This window comes from Tupaia chinensis, unplaced genomic scaffold (assembly GCF_000334495.1).
Source record: "Tupaia chinensis unplaced genomic scaffold, TupChi_1.0 Scaffold147351_1, whole genome shotgun sequence".
Lineage (NCBI taxonomy): Eukaryota > Metazoa > Chordata > Mammalia > Scandentia > Tupaiidae > Tupaia > Tupaia belangeri.
The window spans coordinates 324,692-340,690 of NW_006207202.1; the positions used below are offsets into that span (position 1 = coordinate 324,692).

The 15,999-nt window shown below is 50.7% G+C and overlaps 1 protein-coding gene across 9 annotated transcripts in view; it reads right to left on the reverse strand.

The window, feature by feature from the left end:
• The window catches only part of VPS37C (VPS37C subunit of ESCRT-I), a 36,294-nt gene that overhangs the window by 5,121 nt on the left and 15,174 nt on the right, over nucleotides 1–15,999 (reverse strand). For 3 of the 9 annotated variants that reach the window (XM_014584624.2, XM_027768733.1, XM_027768732.1), the window contains exon 2: nucleotides 2,835–2,933. In XM_014584624.2, coding sequence (XP_014440110.1) covers nucleotides 2,835–2,927 — 93 coding nt within the window. In that variant the 5' untranslated portion in view covers nucleotides 2,928–2,933. Of the gene's footprint in view, nucleotides 1–2,834; nucleotides 2,934–5,195; nucleotides 5,292–6,530; nucleotides 6,552–7,568; nucleotides 7,732–7,819; nucleotides 8,187–13,116; nucleotides 13,446–15,999 lie in introns of those variants that run through there. The other 6 variants (XM_014584625.2, XM_027768728.1, XM_027768730.1 and 3 more) reach the window with 5 other exon arrangements.

Consider the following 15,999-nt stretch of genomic DNA (forward strand, 5'->3'; position numbering starts at 1 on the left):
CTCCATTTTTATATTGGTTTAAATGGTTTTCTTTTTTTTTTTTTTTGGAGGTTTTTGCTATAGGGCGCGTGCACTTGCCAGACAGAGACAGAAAGCAAGAAATCATCCCCAAGGGGGATGGCCACGCCACAATCCTTTCTCCTCCATTCTCCTCTCGGGATCTTGGGCACACATGCACACGCACCCAGCGTGAGTTTAAGCCACTGGGTCCGGGACTCGAACCACAGTCGACTACAAGGGAGTCCAGTGACATAGCCATTACGCTAACTGCTGGTCCCTGAAACCCTCTTTATTAACACAAGAGCTGGAGAGTCAGACCCACCACACTGCCATAGAGAGGACAATACACTGACAGTACCGTGTGGCACAGGAAGAGAGAACTTGGCACCTGCTCCAGAGCATAGTTCAGCAAGACCAGCTTCTGCATGGAGCCACGGCCTGCCCTGGACAGCTTCTCTGCCACGGGCAACATGTAGCACATCAGGCAAGACTAGCTCATCCCCACCAGACACGGGAAGCCAGTGGGCATCCAGGAAGAGGGGGCCTGTGCTCAGGGGCACGCCTGCAGCCTGCTCTTCATGTTCCAGGCTGGAAAGAGGGATACCGCTGCTCTCTGCCTTCCATGGACAAGCTATCAGGAGTAGGAACTACAGAGTCCAGGGTCCAGGGTCCGACCAGCCCAGGGCCTCACTGCTGCCTCATGGCAAGCCGGCCCTAGATATCTGGGCTGTTCGATTTGCTGCCACAAACACCCTCTTAAGGGTGGACAAGCATACTGATTTAGGAACATAAACCCTGGTAAGTTTCAATCTAATTTTGACTAGCCACGTAAGTTTTTACTTACATGGCTGACAAAGTGGGAGGCCAGAAGCCCTCCTGCTCAGCCTCCCCCTGCAGGGCCCATGGATCACCTGACCTCAAATACATCCACTGCCTTTTCCCTAGGTCTTAACCAGCAAATCCACCTGTGTCATTTTCCACTAAATCTCGTCCTGCTCATTTCTGCTCCCTCTCCCATCCTCATGGCTTCCTCAAACCTTTTTCTCCCAGGGGTTCACTACAAAGCCCTCCACCAGTCATGAATACGAGGTCACTAAGATGGTCCTAACACCCCACCTAAAGGAGCTCCCCCAACCTGCCTGGGTCCTACCACTCACATTCCTCTACACAAAGAAAAAGACCCTAGCATGTCTTTCTCCCAGCCATGTCCACATCCCAAACTAAACGAGCTCCTCTCTCTTCTCACAATCCCACAGTGACTCAATTATTGCTATTGCCCATGGCAGTGAAGCTGGTCGAAGGCTTTTTGCAAGTCTAAGCAGCTTGCCCTACTTCCTTTCTGCCTGATCCATGTAAGTATGTGTCCCCTCAGAGAATACAAATCGATCGGCCAGGCAAGGCTGCACGCCACAAAATCCCAGTTGTCTTTTGCCCATGAGGTGGTTTCTGCTTACATTTTCCATGATTCTATCTATGTTTCATCATAGATCCTATCGGCCTGCCCAGCTTAGAAGCCAATTAATTATAATTATGTAAAGGCTTGTTTCTGAGAAGTTCATGTACCTTAGAAGCAGGCCTTGGAATTCCTGGCATAGATTCAAGAAACACTATGCTTAGCACGTGGCAATGAAGAGAAGCCGAAGACAGACCTGCACTTTGTCCAGTACGTGTGCCAGGTGATCACATGGCCCTGGTCAAGCTCATGGCCTAATGACCCATTCAAGTTAGCCTTGGCGCTTAACCAGGACAAGCTCTGCTTCATGCCCTTGCTGAGCGAGCTTGGCTCAGGACAGCAATAAAGCCGCAGGGAGGGAAATGCGCTGCGTGGAGTCCCCATACCTCTCCTCACACTCAGCCCCCCAGGAAGTCTCTTCAACCCCATCCGCAGTCACCTCCAACCCCAGCGAAGAGTCCTCACTTGGGAAGAGGGGCAGTGGCAGGCAGTGAGATCACGAGCCAGGACAGGAGCGAAAAGCTCATCTACTCCAAGCCTCCCCTACAGTGAGGGGAGTGCCCTGGGGAGGGGCAGCAGTGAGAAACAGATGCGGAGCTTCGTTTTTGTCTTTTTTTTTTTAACATTCTATGAATTCACAGAAGAAACATACCATACCTATTCATCAGTGAAAGTGAAAAATATACTTGAAATGCTAATCCGATGAGCTGATCATTCTTAATGCTCACATCAGGGGCAGCAGGCTGCAGCCACTCAAGAGGTGACTGTGAGTATCACCGCTGTGTGGTGACATCCAGTTGGCTGACCTCTCCCATCTCACAGGGGACTCACAGGTCACAGGAGGAGATGGGAAAGGCAGGGAAGTTCCTTATTAAGTATGGCGCTCTATTCAGACAGAGGGAAATTATGGTTATTCCCATAAGGACTCTGTGGTTAGGAGCTTAGAGGATGAGATGCCAGTTACGACAGAACCCAGAATCATCAGATGAGCTCCGTCCCAGCCTTCTAGGAGCCTCAGAATCACTGGAGACTCAGGGTCACACAGCCCTTGGAGGAAGGTGGGGAAACAAAACCACACCAGCGCTTTGAGCAACTGCCTACAGATTCAGACTGGAGCAAGTAGGGGTACTCCTGGGGATCTGGGTGCCTGGGGGTACCAGGGGCCTGAGTCACAGGGGTGCTGGACTCACTTGCACTCTCAGAGCACTTGGGAACTGGCCTGGAACCTTGGGGCTCCTCTAGCTGAGCTGAACCAGGATGAAGCCATAGAAAAGGCAGATGACCTTGACTAAAACTCCCACTAAGCCAGCATCCTTCCAAAAGCCCTCTTGGAAAGTCCCATCTGCTGGCCTTTTTCAAGTCCCTGACAGCCTCCCTCTACCTCGGGCGACTCCAGGGCCAGCCGGTTAATCGCCTCCGGGTCATTCTGCATCTCCTCCAGCTCCTGCAGGGTCTTGTCTTTCAGCGACTCCATCTTTCCCTGTGAACACACAGTGAAACCCAGGTGAGGAAGGGGTGGCTTGGGGGGACAGGTTCCCGGAGCCCACACATACGGAGTGGTTGGGAAAGTCATGACATTTTTTTCTATGTTTTTCTATGTTTTTCTATGTGTCATGGCTTTTCCAACCCAATATTATTTGTCAAGAACAAACTGGAGTTTGTCTACAGTGACAACACTCCACAGGGAAGCTCAAGGAAGGGCAAGGTCCCCTTCAGCACATTCCCATGGCCCTGCCCACCCTCTCCTCTCAGGCAGACCAAGAATCTGCTCCTTCTCCCCAAACCTAAAACAACAGGATACAAGAAGGCACCACCAGACGGCCGAACCATGACTCCACGTGCTGCTAGCTGGAACTCCCCAAGGAGCAGACAGGGAAAGGCAGGGCAGAGAGCCAGCAGGGAGGGAGACTAAATCTGGCCCAAGGCTGCCTGCAAGCATGATGCCGTCATGCCCTCTGGTAGGTGTCTATTTCTGTCTGAACCAGAAATATACCAACTTTCCTACACGGGGACTGTGCTGGCTCCACAGCACAGGCTCAGCTGTGTCACCGCTTGTTATATTTAGCACACCAATAACCTCAGGTTTCCCTCAAGTATTCTCTGTAACTGCAGCCCTCTCCATGTGTCACCAAAGCGGACTGTCACAAGCATGTCCTCCTCAGTGCAGAAAAAAAAAAAAAACACCAAATCAGCCTCTCAGACAATCAGAAGGAAACCAAATAACCTGGATCGGACGTGTGTCTGACGGAGAGCTGGCTTCAGTAGTCCCACCCCAGTCACTGCCCAGAGGGCCATCAGTCATCTGTGTAACAGCTGGATCACAGCCAGGCCCAGGAGGAAAGCCTGGGGACTACGGAAAAGAAGCGCAACACACGAGGCACCCGCTTCCCTTCTGCTGACAGGAGCCTCCAGTGTTACCTGTTTTTATCTTTTCTAGATGTGTTACACACCTTTAATGCTGGTTTTTCTCATTACAAAAATTAAGTTAGTTTTCAAAAGGTCCCACCATCACAGAAAGCCACGGTCCTCACACTCTCCTGCACCAGTGCTTCGCTACACTGAACCGACAATGACGTAGCTAAGAAGGCATTCTGGAACCGAGGAGGGGTCACCACTGCGGACAGAGCGACTTCCTCCAGTCTGCTTCTCTGTCTGAAATAGGAAAGGGGCATCAAAAGACAACAGGAGAGACTGAAAACCACCACATGCTCCCATTTGCCTGGAAGATCTGGTTCACTCCTTAAGTCTCAGCACAGCTATTAATGGTATCCCCTTTTATATTCAAAAGGGTCCTGGTTTGGGGCGAGATGGTAGCATAGCGCTAACACAACTGGACCCACATAGGTTGTGTCCCAAGGCCTCCTTGTACATGGTGAATACACCTGTACATACTCATGATCAGGCTGGGGCTAAGGGTGGACTGTGCCTCTTTCTCACTGTGTACGTGTGTGTCTGTGTCTGTCTCTCTTCCTGAAGGAAGAAATAAATAAATGTCTTGGCTTAAGCAATAAATTACACGGTCACTCTGCTGGCAAAATGCTATCCCAACAGGGTCATCGCCACTATCTGTTATCTACTGAGGGCTGAATGTAGCCCCAACTCCTAAACAGGGACTGCCAAACTTCAGTGTACACCTGAATCCTGGGAAGCTCACTGGCAATGTGGGTGCTCTACCCCATCCATGTAGCCCTGGGTCGGTAGTCTAGGGCAGGGCCCAGAAATCCAGAGTCCCTCCTGAAGGCAGTGATGCAGCAGGTCCAGGGTCAGATTTTTTAGAAAGATGATAGCTCCATGCAGGTTTTGTCAAAATGGCGGCCACTGGTTTCTAAGCACCTGCACTGTGAGTTTTAGCTGTGCTGTCTCTCCTGATAACGCAAGGCTGCCACAAGGGTCCCAAATGCAGATGGGGGCTGGGGGGTGGTTATAAAGATTACAGAGACCCAGCCAACAAATAACAGATCCAAGATTCAAGCCTGTACTCTGTCTATATCTCACCTGCTGCTCCAAAAACGCTCAGTCTGAAAGGTGAAGCAGGCAGATGCTGGCCGTAAAGACCCGGGGGAGGAGAACTGCAGGGAGGCACACAGCTGTCAGCACACAAACCCAAGGGAATCTGCCATGGTCAAAGTGACTTTTGATGATGCTGGAGGCACATCAGGGACACAGCCTCCAGTCAGACAGCTAGTCTAAGGACAGGTCCTGTTACTTGCCAGTTGTGGGTTCTCACACAAGTGATACCCACCTGAGCCTCAGGGTCTTCATTTGTAAATGGGTAGAACAGCAGCATCTCCTCGTAGGGTTGGTGCTGAGCTCAACGAGATAAAACAGGCCAAGTGTTGGTTTGTGTGAGGCCTGGCCTAGAACAAACTCTGTCCGACGATTCCAACACCACAGAAATTACTATTACAAAGGCCTCCAGCATGGCTCAGCTGAGAATGTGCTGGGCCACAGCAGCAGCGCCTGAGCTAGTTCTGCCCAGGCAGTGACCAGCCACAGAACAAAGTGTCTGCTCCCTCCTGCAGTCAGGGCTGAGCACAGCAGACACTGCTGGGCCAAGGGCAGAAGCTCCAGCCCTGGGCAGCTGGCTGGCCACACACAAACCGCAGTGTGCAGCACCACCTACAGAAACACTAGCAGGCTCAGGACTCAGTCTTACACACAGGCAGGTTCCTCCACACCAGCACCAGAGAGCTCTCAGCAGAGCCAAAGAGTCCCAGGACCAGCACCAATTCTCCCCCAGTCACTGACCACAGGGAAACAACAACTGAAGGCAACACAGCCTTCAACAATGGATGGCAAATATTTTGCTCCTGGGATCCCTTTTGGCTCCTGGGATCCCTTTTAGCTCCTAACATTACTGAAGATTCCAAAGAATTTTTATTTATGTGGATTAAAGCTTTCAATATAATACTGTATTAAAAATTAAAAGTGAGAACTTTTATAAAACACAGTAATACACAAGCACACGTTCTTTTAGCTTCCAGAATGAAAATGTGATCCCAGGAGCTGCAGTTCTGAGAACACTCTATATTCATACAAGAGGAGAGTAAAAATACTACCTTAGAATTTACTATAGTTTGAATGACTTCCCAAATACATGTGTTGGGACTTGGCTGTACTATAAAGGTGTTAAGTGGACATTTAATCCCTTCATAATAACCTAGGCCATTGGGAATGATAAGGTTATTAGATCAAGGCCCCTATGACTGAGTTCTGGTGGTTTCAGAAGAGAGGAAAAGAGACCAGAACAAGCAGAAACTTACAGACAGCCACTCTACCTAAGATCCTGCCCTCCACAATGCTGTAGCCAGCCTCATGCCTTTGGATGTTCCAGCCACAGGAATTGTGAGTCAAATAAACGTCTATTCTCTACAAATCACCCAGCCTCGGGTATTTCTGTGAGCAACACAATAATGTACTAAGAATTGTTATGAAAATCACTCTGTCCTTAGGGATGGCCTAAAAGGGTCTTGGAGACCCCTGGGGTCCACAAAACATTCCTTGGGCTATCTGCTTAGAGGTTACAAGAGACTCTAGAGCCAGACTACCTGGTCTGAATCCCAGCTTTGCCACTTACTAGCTTTGTTATTAATTCTCTCTGTGCCTCAGTTTCTCCATCTGTAAGAGCAGTGCCTGGAACACAGTAAGCATCATGTAAGTACTTGGGGACCCTCATGACCATCTTACACAGTGGGTACTGGTACCACCCCAGCTTCCCTGAGGCAGTCTAGAGAAGTGAAGTAACTTGCCCAAGGTCACATAGCTCAGAAATGGCGGTGCCTTCACCAGGCCGGCTTTCTCAACATGTGCATCTGAACTACCCGGAGTTCTTGTTTAAGGCCAGAGTCCTAAGTCCTCCAGACCTAGAACATCAGAATTCCCAGGGTTCTTAATTTAACTTTTAGTGACATTTCCATTTTCACTGGTCTGGCATCTCTTATCTTAGTTTTCCTTCTTTCAACACTCTGAGGGAATTCAGGTGGACGTAGACCCATCTGACAAAGAGAGAGCAAAGGCCTCAGCTCTGTAGGGGCACATGCCAGTATTTAAGCTCTAGATTAGCAATCCCGTGACCACGAGCATTACCAAGTGAGGCGTCATCAGAGTCAGCCACCATACAACCAAGACCAACAGGCAGAACGATGTAGCTACAGTTCATAAGAGCCCACACTCTGGAGAACTTAGGTGGGGTGTAGGGTTTAGGGGAGGGACAGAGCGAGATTTACATGAGGATGCTTGCCATGCTGTAAGGCTCCCAAAAGGCAATAGGTCCCACCCTACATGGAGCCTGAGTGATGGGCTGAGGGTAGTTACCCCCCAGCTGCTGCCTCCTCTGCTCACTGGCCTCTCCTGCTTCAGAAAGCACTTCCACGTGTGCAAGGGACACAGCTCCCATTTCTTCTTGAACAGGTATGCTTAGGACCCCACTCCCAACTTTCCCAAACAGCTGGAGGTTAAACCACTCCCTTCAGGGACTCGATTTTCCCTACTGTTAAAATAGGTAAACACTCAGGGTCACATGGCTCCTTTCTTCTGAGATCAGAGGCCTTTGCAAACTCTTCCATTAATTTATATAACCACTCTAGTAAGTAAAGTAAGCACAGGGCTTAATTACCCTATTTCAAAGAAGAAATTAAGTCCAAGAAGAAATAGGAAGTGTACTGTTCCAGGTCCAGTGAGCTTCTTGGGGTCAAATCATTGAGGGCCCAGTCTCTTCCCTCCTCTGGAGTCTTCATTTTAGCCACACCTTTGTCCTACCTGCTCTGCCCATCACGAGGCTGCAACAAGGAAAGAGCTGAGTTATAGGGCCTAGATGTGGATTACGGCCCAAGATAAGATTACACCCCACGCAAGCACGCTAACTACCCTGGCCACTCCTAGGTCCCTGCCTCCAAGATGGAAGTGGCTCGCTTCACCATCCTCATACAACAGCTCAAGACTGGGCAGGCAAGTGCCATCTTGTGCAATTTATCACGGCATCACCCATCCCTGGAGGTTCTTGATGCCTTTCTTGCAAGTCCAGAGACAACAGCCTGCCCCTCAGTCATCCAGTGAGGCAGAAAGCCTCAGTGAGGTTGAAAGCAGCATGCACCCGAGTCTGTAATTTAGAGAAGGAGAAAACAGGAAAATATTTTGTCCAAGGCCTATAAAGTTGCCATCTACGAAGGTACCTCTGAAGCCTGGGCATCTGCTGCTGGCCGATGACTCCGAGTCACTCAACAAGTTGGGAAAGTCCAACTGCACTTCTGAGAGTGGCCATGACTGGGGTGTCACAAAGTAGGGAACCAGAGGGGTGCTAAGATGATAAACAGGGACCCAGAGCCCATGTTTCTAGAGGGCATGACAAGTCCAATTTCCTCCTCCCTCTGCCCCAGGGCTCTGAACCAGCCAGACTCCCTTCCACCAAGATGCCCAGGAGGATGCTGGGTACTTCTCTGGTGCTGTCCAGAGTGTGCTATTCCGGGAAGCAGAAAGAAGTGAGAAGAGAGACGCCCCTTGGAGACATGGAGACTGTTTAATTCATCTTGTATTCCAGTGCCTGGTATAGACTGGCTTGCAGAGAGCATATAACGTCTGCCAAAAACACGATGGAGGCCCGGAGGAAGGAAACAAGTCAGCGAGCTGGGAACAAGTTGCACAAGAAGTAGGGGTGGAGAGCGAGGCCTTCTCCCACTCAGCCATGCCTGCCTTCCTTTCTTCATTCCTTTACTAAATACAAGCTTATGAAGCGATTACCGTGTGCCAAGAACTGAGCAGGGCCTCATGTCAGGGAGGAAAGATTAACCAGGGCAGAGGATGGCAGTAACCGCTGAGTCCTTACTATGAGCCAGACACAGCACAGCCTTCATGTGTAAAATCAGACCCTAACTCTCAAGGAACCCAGTTTGATTTTTAAAAGGCCAAAATCTCACAACGAATCATTGTGAGTACAGGGGACAGGGAAGGGGACCACTGAGGTAAGGGGCAGCAGCTTTGACAGGCCTAGAGGTCTCACTGTGGGCAGAGGTGACAGAGGGACAGCGGCAGAGCCCCGCGGGAGCCACCGCAGGTCTGAGCGGCCAGGACAGGGATGGGAATGGGATGGCTGGTGAGGTGGGTGCTACTCAGAGGTCACAGGTGCAGCCCAACATCACGCCTCTTTGGGGTGAGAACATCAGCTCAGAGGTGATCAGATGAACCAGCAGTGGAAGTGATACAGAGCTAATCTGTGTTCTCTGCAGTAGGAAGAAACGTGCCCCCTGCCCCTGAGGAAGAAAAGGTTTCTTTTTGTTTTCTGTTTTTTGGGGTTTTTTCCTTTAAAAAAATAACCTTCTCTGCAGTTCTCACCTCCACCAAAGGTTACAACCTCCAGCTGCCTACCAGGGCCCAGCCAGTCAGTCAAAGGCTATGTGCCAAGCCAGGGGGGAGTGTGTCCCTCTAGGAGGCAACACCTGGCCAGGCACCAGCCACCTCCTGCTGGCAGGAGGGCACAGCTTTGCCAGATCTGCCAGTGTTCCTGGAGAGCTAGAAATCCAGATTTGAGCGCAGCTCCCCGTGTTTAACTTTCGTCTCCAATTCAAAGCCATGAAAAACTCTGGGTGGGCCATCAAAACCTATGGCTGCAGCTTGTCACCTGAACTGAACTGCACCCTCCGTGGGAGACGTGTGCAAGGATAACAGATCACACAAAGGGGGAGCGAGCAGAGGGACACCTGACCGAGAGATTTTACAGACAGCCCGGAGCTCCACTTTGGGCCGCAAAGAACTGAGTGGGAAAGGGGGCAGGGGCACAGGCCGAAGAGCTGGAGCACTGCAACCAGAAGACGCAGCACTGCCAGGTGTGCCAGGCCCCTGGAGCACACTCACCGTGGTGAGGGGCGGGCAGGGCCTCTGGCCAGCTAGCACCTACAGCTTTTATCTCTGGACTCAATTCTTGCCATCACTTTATATCTGGGCTAAATCGACCCCACATGCCCTGAACACGGGGCACATGATCTATGGGAGATAGAAAGCCCAGAAGCAGGTACAGCCTGTGGATTTAGGCCAAGGGTGCTGTCATTTCTCACCACTTACAGAAGGGAGGAAGGCTTGCAGGTAAGGGTTCAAGATCAGAGTAACCTTTTGCATTTGTCCTTAATGGGGAGGTGGAGGATGGGGGATAGGGGGATAAATGGCAATGGGCCAGTAGGTGGCATGGTGGTGAAGGCAGCTGAATCCCACGTGGCTGACTCCACAGTTCAAGTCCTGTATCCTGCAGCTTGAAAAACATGCCAAGCGCAGGTGGATGAGTGTATGTCTAAAGCCCTGAGAGAATGGAAGTGAAGGGACTGCGGCGTGGCCATCCCCCCTAGTGGGAAGGTGATTTCTTATTCTCTCTCTCTGTCTCTCTCCAGTGAGCACACGTGCCCTATAGCAAACTAAGAAGAAACAAAAGGCAATATTGATGGTTCTTATGCAATGAGAATCTTTGTCAAGATTATTTAACTCAAAAACAAATAGTTTCGACCAATCAGAGATTCTCTGCAAGCAAGCGAACTGCAGCACTGCTAGGCAGTGAGAGCACCCGGACAGAAGTACGACACACCAGCCCCTGAGGCAGACTGTGGAACCCCACTCCCTCTGGGTCTACACCGTTAATGCCAGCTCTCCCCACACATCCCCCCACAGGATGCAGAGAAGAAAAGCACAGAACCTGGGCACAGATGCCCCGGGGTTACACCTTGGTGCCATAGCTCTTTAGCTGTGACTTTGATCAAGTCTTCTGACCTCAATTTGGGGCTGTTGTGTGGCTCAGAAAAGGGCTTTGCAAACTTTGAACACTACACAAATATTAATTATTCTGTCTCTTGAGAGTAATTTGATGATTAGGGGTGACTCCTGAAAGCCCTGGGGTGCAACAGTGAGTCAAGCAAAATGCTATTACTGAATCCTAACGGCGCTCTGGGGTTGGGCAGGCAGGTTCTAGCCTCCGTGGCTCCTAGCACCTGGGAGCTACACACCACTCCCTACACACCGCTCCAATCACTCTCCCCAGTTACCCGCCAACACTTACATGCCAGCAACCTTGGCCCAAAATCACACCGCAAGGAGAGATGGAAGCCCTCGGTTTTTTATAATTTCTCACATCCACCTATGCTATTAGAAGAAGCTGTTACCATAGCAACCCTCAAGGTTCAACCTGCATTATGTTAGACGGAACTGGCCCCCTCCCTCATGTCAGAAAGCCCTGTTGTTGCCTCAGACACCTTCCTGATCCTGTTGTTTAACGTGCTGACCTGGTCTAGCTTTCTTTTCCCACCATGACTCCAGCCGTGCACCCAAGCATCAGATTGTTCTGTCTCCTGACTTCCCATAGGAGGTGATAAACAACTCAGATCATCATGCCCCTCCTGCCTGACTCAACTGCCACTGAACTGACTTTCCCCACGGAAAATCTGGAGTGTAAGTCGCAGAAAGGGAGAGTTCCATTCTGGGGGTTCCATCCTTTCCAAGGAATTAGTGGGGCAGGAGGAGGACTGGGGTTGGAGACCCCTTCCTACCCTACTGTGCTACATAGTGAAGAGCCAAATGTCCTAGATATAAATTCCAGCTTGGCCTTCGATGAGCTATATAACCAGGGACAGATTACTTAGTCTTTCACACTGTTTCCCACTTGTAAAATGGAGCTAATATGACCAACATTGTAGAGTTGTAAGGATTTGATGAGAATTAAACAAGACAGTCTCGAGTGGTGCCAGAGAAACCACCAAGCAACCGGACTGGCCCTTGGCAGGCAGCAGGCAGTATTAACCCACATCCCCTTCCAGTTTATTGTCATGAAGCTGCCTGCCAACCTGGTGAGGCACCTAACTAGGTGTAGAGTCAGAGGACTCTGAAAGAAGAGACCCCCAAGGGATGCAACCGTGTGGCTTTCTGAAACATGCTCCAAGCCAATCAGAACAAAAATCCTCAGATATAAGCACACACAAGGGGACTTCAAAGAGTGTAGGAAAATGGAATTAAGTTATGAGTTTGTTTTGGTATAAAGAATTTTAAGGGACCAGCAGTTAGCGTAATGGCTATGTCGCTGGACTCCCACGTAGTTGACCGCAGTTTGCATCCCGGACCTGGTGGCTTAAAACACATGCCGGGCGTATGTGCGTGCGTGCCCAAGAAGAGGAGAACAGAGGAGAAGGGACTGCAGCATGGCCCTGCCCCCTGGGGGGTGGTTTCTCACTTTCTGTCTCTCTGTCTGTCTAGCAAGCGCACGCGCCCTATAGCAAAAAGAAAAACCTCAAAAAAAAAAAAAAGTAATTTTATATTCACACATAGTTTTTGCTTTTCTTTTTTAAAAGAGGTTTCTGCCTTAGGGCATGTGCACTAGCTAGAGAGGGAGACAGAGACAGAGAAAGAGACACTGAGAGGAAAAGTGAGAAATCACCCCCCACGCCCAGGGGGCATGGACACACCTCAATCCTTTCCCCTCTATTCTCTTCCCAGGATCTTGGGCATCCACGCACATGTCCCCAGTATGATTTTAAGTCACCGAGTCCAGGACTCAAACCACAGTTGGCCAGCAACATTAACTGCTATGCCATCTGCTAGCCCCCGTGCATAGTTTTTTCACAGTCAAATTTTCACCTCATTCTCCATACATACCTCATTCTCCAAAAAATTTTACCTCGTGCTCCCCGCCCACATACAGCTATGAAGGGAATGTAAAATTCTCATGCTATAGCTTTACTAAGGAAGCTGTCATGTTCCCATAAATATTTACATTACAACCTAATGCTCCTCAGTCCACTGAAAAATTCCACCTGACCCTACTTCACCCAAGGCAGGGGCCCCACGTGAGAAAATCGAAGACGGCTGAACCTATTCACTGTGCCCAAGGTGGCAGGCACTGGGGAGTGGCAGAGACTTCGGGAAATGGCTCCTCAACGCCGTGGTTGAGACGCTCCAGCAGCAGAGGGCAAGCTGCAGAGCCTGAGTCCCCGAGGGGCCCCCAGCTCTTCACCTTCCTTGGAGGATCCACCATCCCCTAGAGGGACTCCTCCCAAATCTGATGGGCCTCCAGCCTCACACCCGCCTCCCAGCATCGCAGACTCCGTGCCTAGATCTCTACTAGACCTTGCTCATCACCTCTGTCTCCCGAAAGCCAGACTCTAACCCTAGCCCTCCCACCCTCCATGTCCACCAGCGACCTCAGCTTCTCGCCTTCACTCCCAGTCCTCCAGGCCAGCTTGGACATGTGGTCTCCTTGCTCTGACGTCCCACTGCCAAGCTGTGTCGGGGTAATGCTCCGAAGTCTCTGAGGTACAGTCGTCCCTGCCCTTCTGTGAGCTGCACACTGGTTCCCCCCCCTCCCGTGTCTCTTCCTCACAGCCATCCTGTCAGACGCCTCTGGATTAATTTTTCTTAAAGCACCACTTCCTTTCCCTCTGCCTTTCCTAAGATTAGCTATCTCTTCTCTCCCTCCTCCCCTTATCACCACCCTTCCGACCAGTCGGGACACGCTGTCCCCAGCCTCTTTTCCCACTTGCCTGGGGTGTCCTACTTCTGCTGTTTTTCAACTTTTTTTTTAAGGGGAATTTTTTTTTTTTTCCTAACAAAGCATTGCTCCAAACCCCACTGTGCAGCACAGGTCACAAAGGGCATGCTTCAGAGGGGAGAAATGGGAGGAGCCCTGCCCTCCCAGCCGTTTCCCCTTGACCTCAAGGGGGCCTCCAAAGCACCTTCCCAGAACACCATCTGAAAACCACCACCAGGACCCCTCGCTTCAGCTGGTCTCAATCCCCACCACCCATGACTTACCCCACCGCCTGACCCAAGACCCCTTTCTCTACTCTACTCCTTTCCAGTGTGATGTCCTAGCAACCAGGGAAGGGGGTCAAAACAGGCTATACCGGGTACCAGCAGTTAGCATAATGGCTATGTCGCTGGACTCCCATGTAAGTCAACCATGGTTTGCGTCCCAGGCCCGGTGGCTTAAAAATTCCGGGCGCGTGTGTGTGCGTGCCCAAGATCCCAAGAGGAGAAAGGAGGAGAAGAGATTGCGGCGTGGCCATACCCCCTGGGGGTGATTTCTTGCTTTCTGTCTCTCTGTCTCTGTCTGGCGAGCACAAACGCCCTATAGCAAAAACCTCTCCCAAAAAAAAAAAAAAACAGTCTTCACCGGGGCAGTCAGGTGGCGTGGTGGTTAAAGGCACTGAGGTTCCACATGGCCGACTGCAGTTCGAGTCTCAGACCTGGCAGCTTGCTTTCTCGCTTTCCCTTTCTGCCTCTTTAAGTCTCTGGTCAAATTAAAAATAACAATAACAGGTAGAATTAAATAAATAAATCTTGGGGGAAAAAAAAAAAGCTTTACCACCTACCTCTCAGTTCCCCTCTGAACCTCTCGAGCCTCTCTGTTCCTAGCAAAACAGGAACGAGGACAGCCACCACAGCTACCCATCAGAGCATTCGTGTGCAGGATGCTGTTCTAGATGCTCTCTGAAACTATGCACATAATCCTCCCAGCTCTGGGTTTTCCTCTTTTCAGACGAGGAAACTAGACTGAAAAGACGTTCTGTGCCTGCCCAGTCTCACAGGGAGCGAATGCTAGTGCCTGAATTTCAACCAGCTAAATTTCATCTGGCTTCAGGGCCACACTCTTCACCACTACAGAAAGCCACCTCTCAATCAAGTCCACAGTCATGAAACATAGCGCCTGGCCCTGCAAACAAACTTAATGGTCGTTATTACTGGGAATATTTCAACTAGACTCTAGGAGCCCAGAACCTGTTACATCATGTTCAACCCAGCATAAGGCTGCCCTCGACAAATACTACTACTGTGGTAGCTATTCCCCTCTGCCAGTTCTCGGGCTGATGTCCAAACTCCTCAACGTGTGCACAGGGCCCAGATTACCCAGCAGCACCAGGAGCAGCGCCCCCTTCAGGCCTCTGCTTTGCATGGAGACTGTGAGTAAAGGCTCAGGGTTAGAGGGCAGACAGCCCTGAGCTCTCGGTCACTGACTGGCTGGGAAGCTGGGACAGGTCATTTAACCTCTGTGTGCCTTGGTTTCTTCACTAAGAGAATTTTTGGAAAGATGAAATGATGAACTAGCGCCTGGAAGATCTAAGGCCCAGCTCTCAGGCAGGCCTCAATAAACAGTCACGCTTTTCCTCACCAGAGCTGGGCCCACACGCTCAGCCCATTCTCACCTCTGCAACTCTGGCACTTTCCAGGTGGACCCTGGAGAGGGAGAACTTAAGATTCCCCCAGAGAAGATGCCAGTCAGCAGTGCAACTTAACTCCATGATGAATGTCATGAGACCGATAGCATCAGCTTCAATCGGGATCATGGCCAGAAACAGGTGACCTAATATGTAGCCTATTCTTGAAACTTCCTGACAGCAAAACTCAGTCATTGGCAAGACCTCCTCCTTGTTTGGCCCATGGGTCTAACTTGGGGGCGAGGGGGAGTCCTAAATGACTTCACATCAAACTTTCATTGGTTTCCTCTATGGCCCTTTCTGTTTTGACAGGTCAGAAAGGACTTCAGTCAGCAGCTGTCCATCCTCCCCACCCCACATGTCTAATCTTCACAGAGCAAGCCGAGCAAGCAGATTAGACTGTCCCTTGAAGAAGGATCAAGATGAAGGTCAGGGCAGAGGCACGCTCAGGACGGACACCTAGGATTGTGTGCAGGGCCACGCAAGATATGTCTCCTCAGTGCCCAGGATGATGAGACCCCTGCTGCTGCTGGGTTCTGGCCATCCTAGGCTGGCACAAGGTGGGGCAGCTGCAGACCCTGCCCCTGCCAGTGAGAGGGCTAAGTGATAAGCCTAGGAATTTCTGGGTCCAAGGAACAAGATCAGGCGGATGGGTGCATTCTGGGTAAGAAAGTAGCTGGAGACTCCTCTGCCTATTGACTCGGGCAGAAATCACGAAGGCCATTATCGAGCAGTCACAAGGCAAGGTGACAAAGCTGTATTGGCAGCTGTACTGGGCTCTGGATTCACTGTCACCCTCGTGCACAACGTCTACCCTGAGCCAGCCTCATGGCAGGTGCCCCCCTGCCTCCGACACAGACAGCGCTCCTC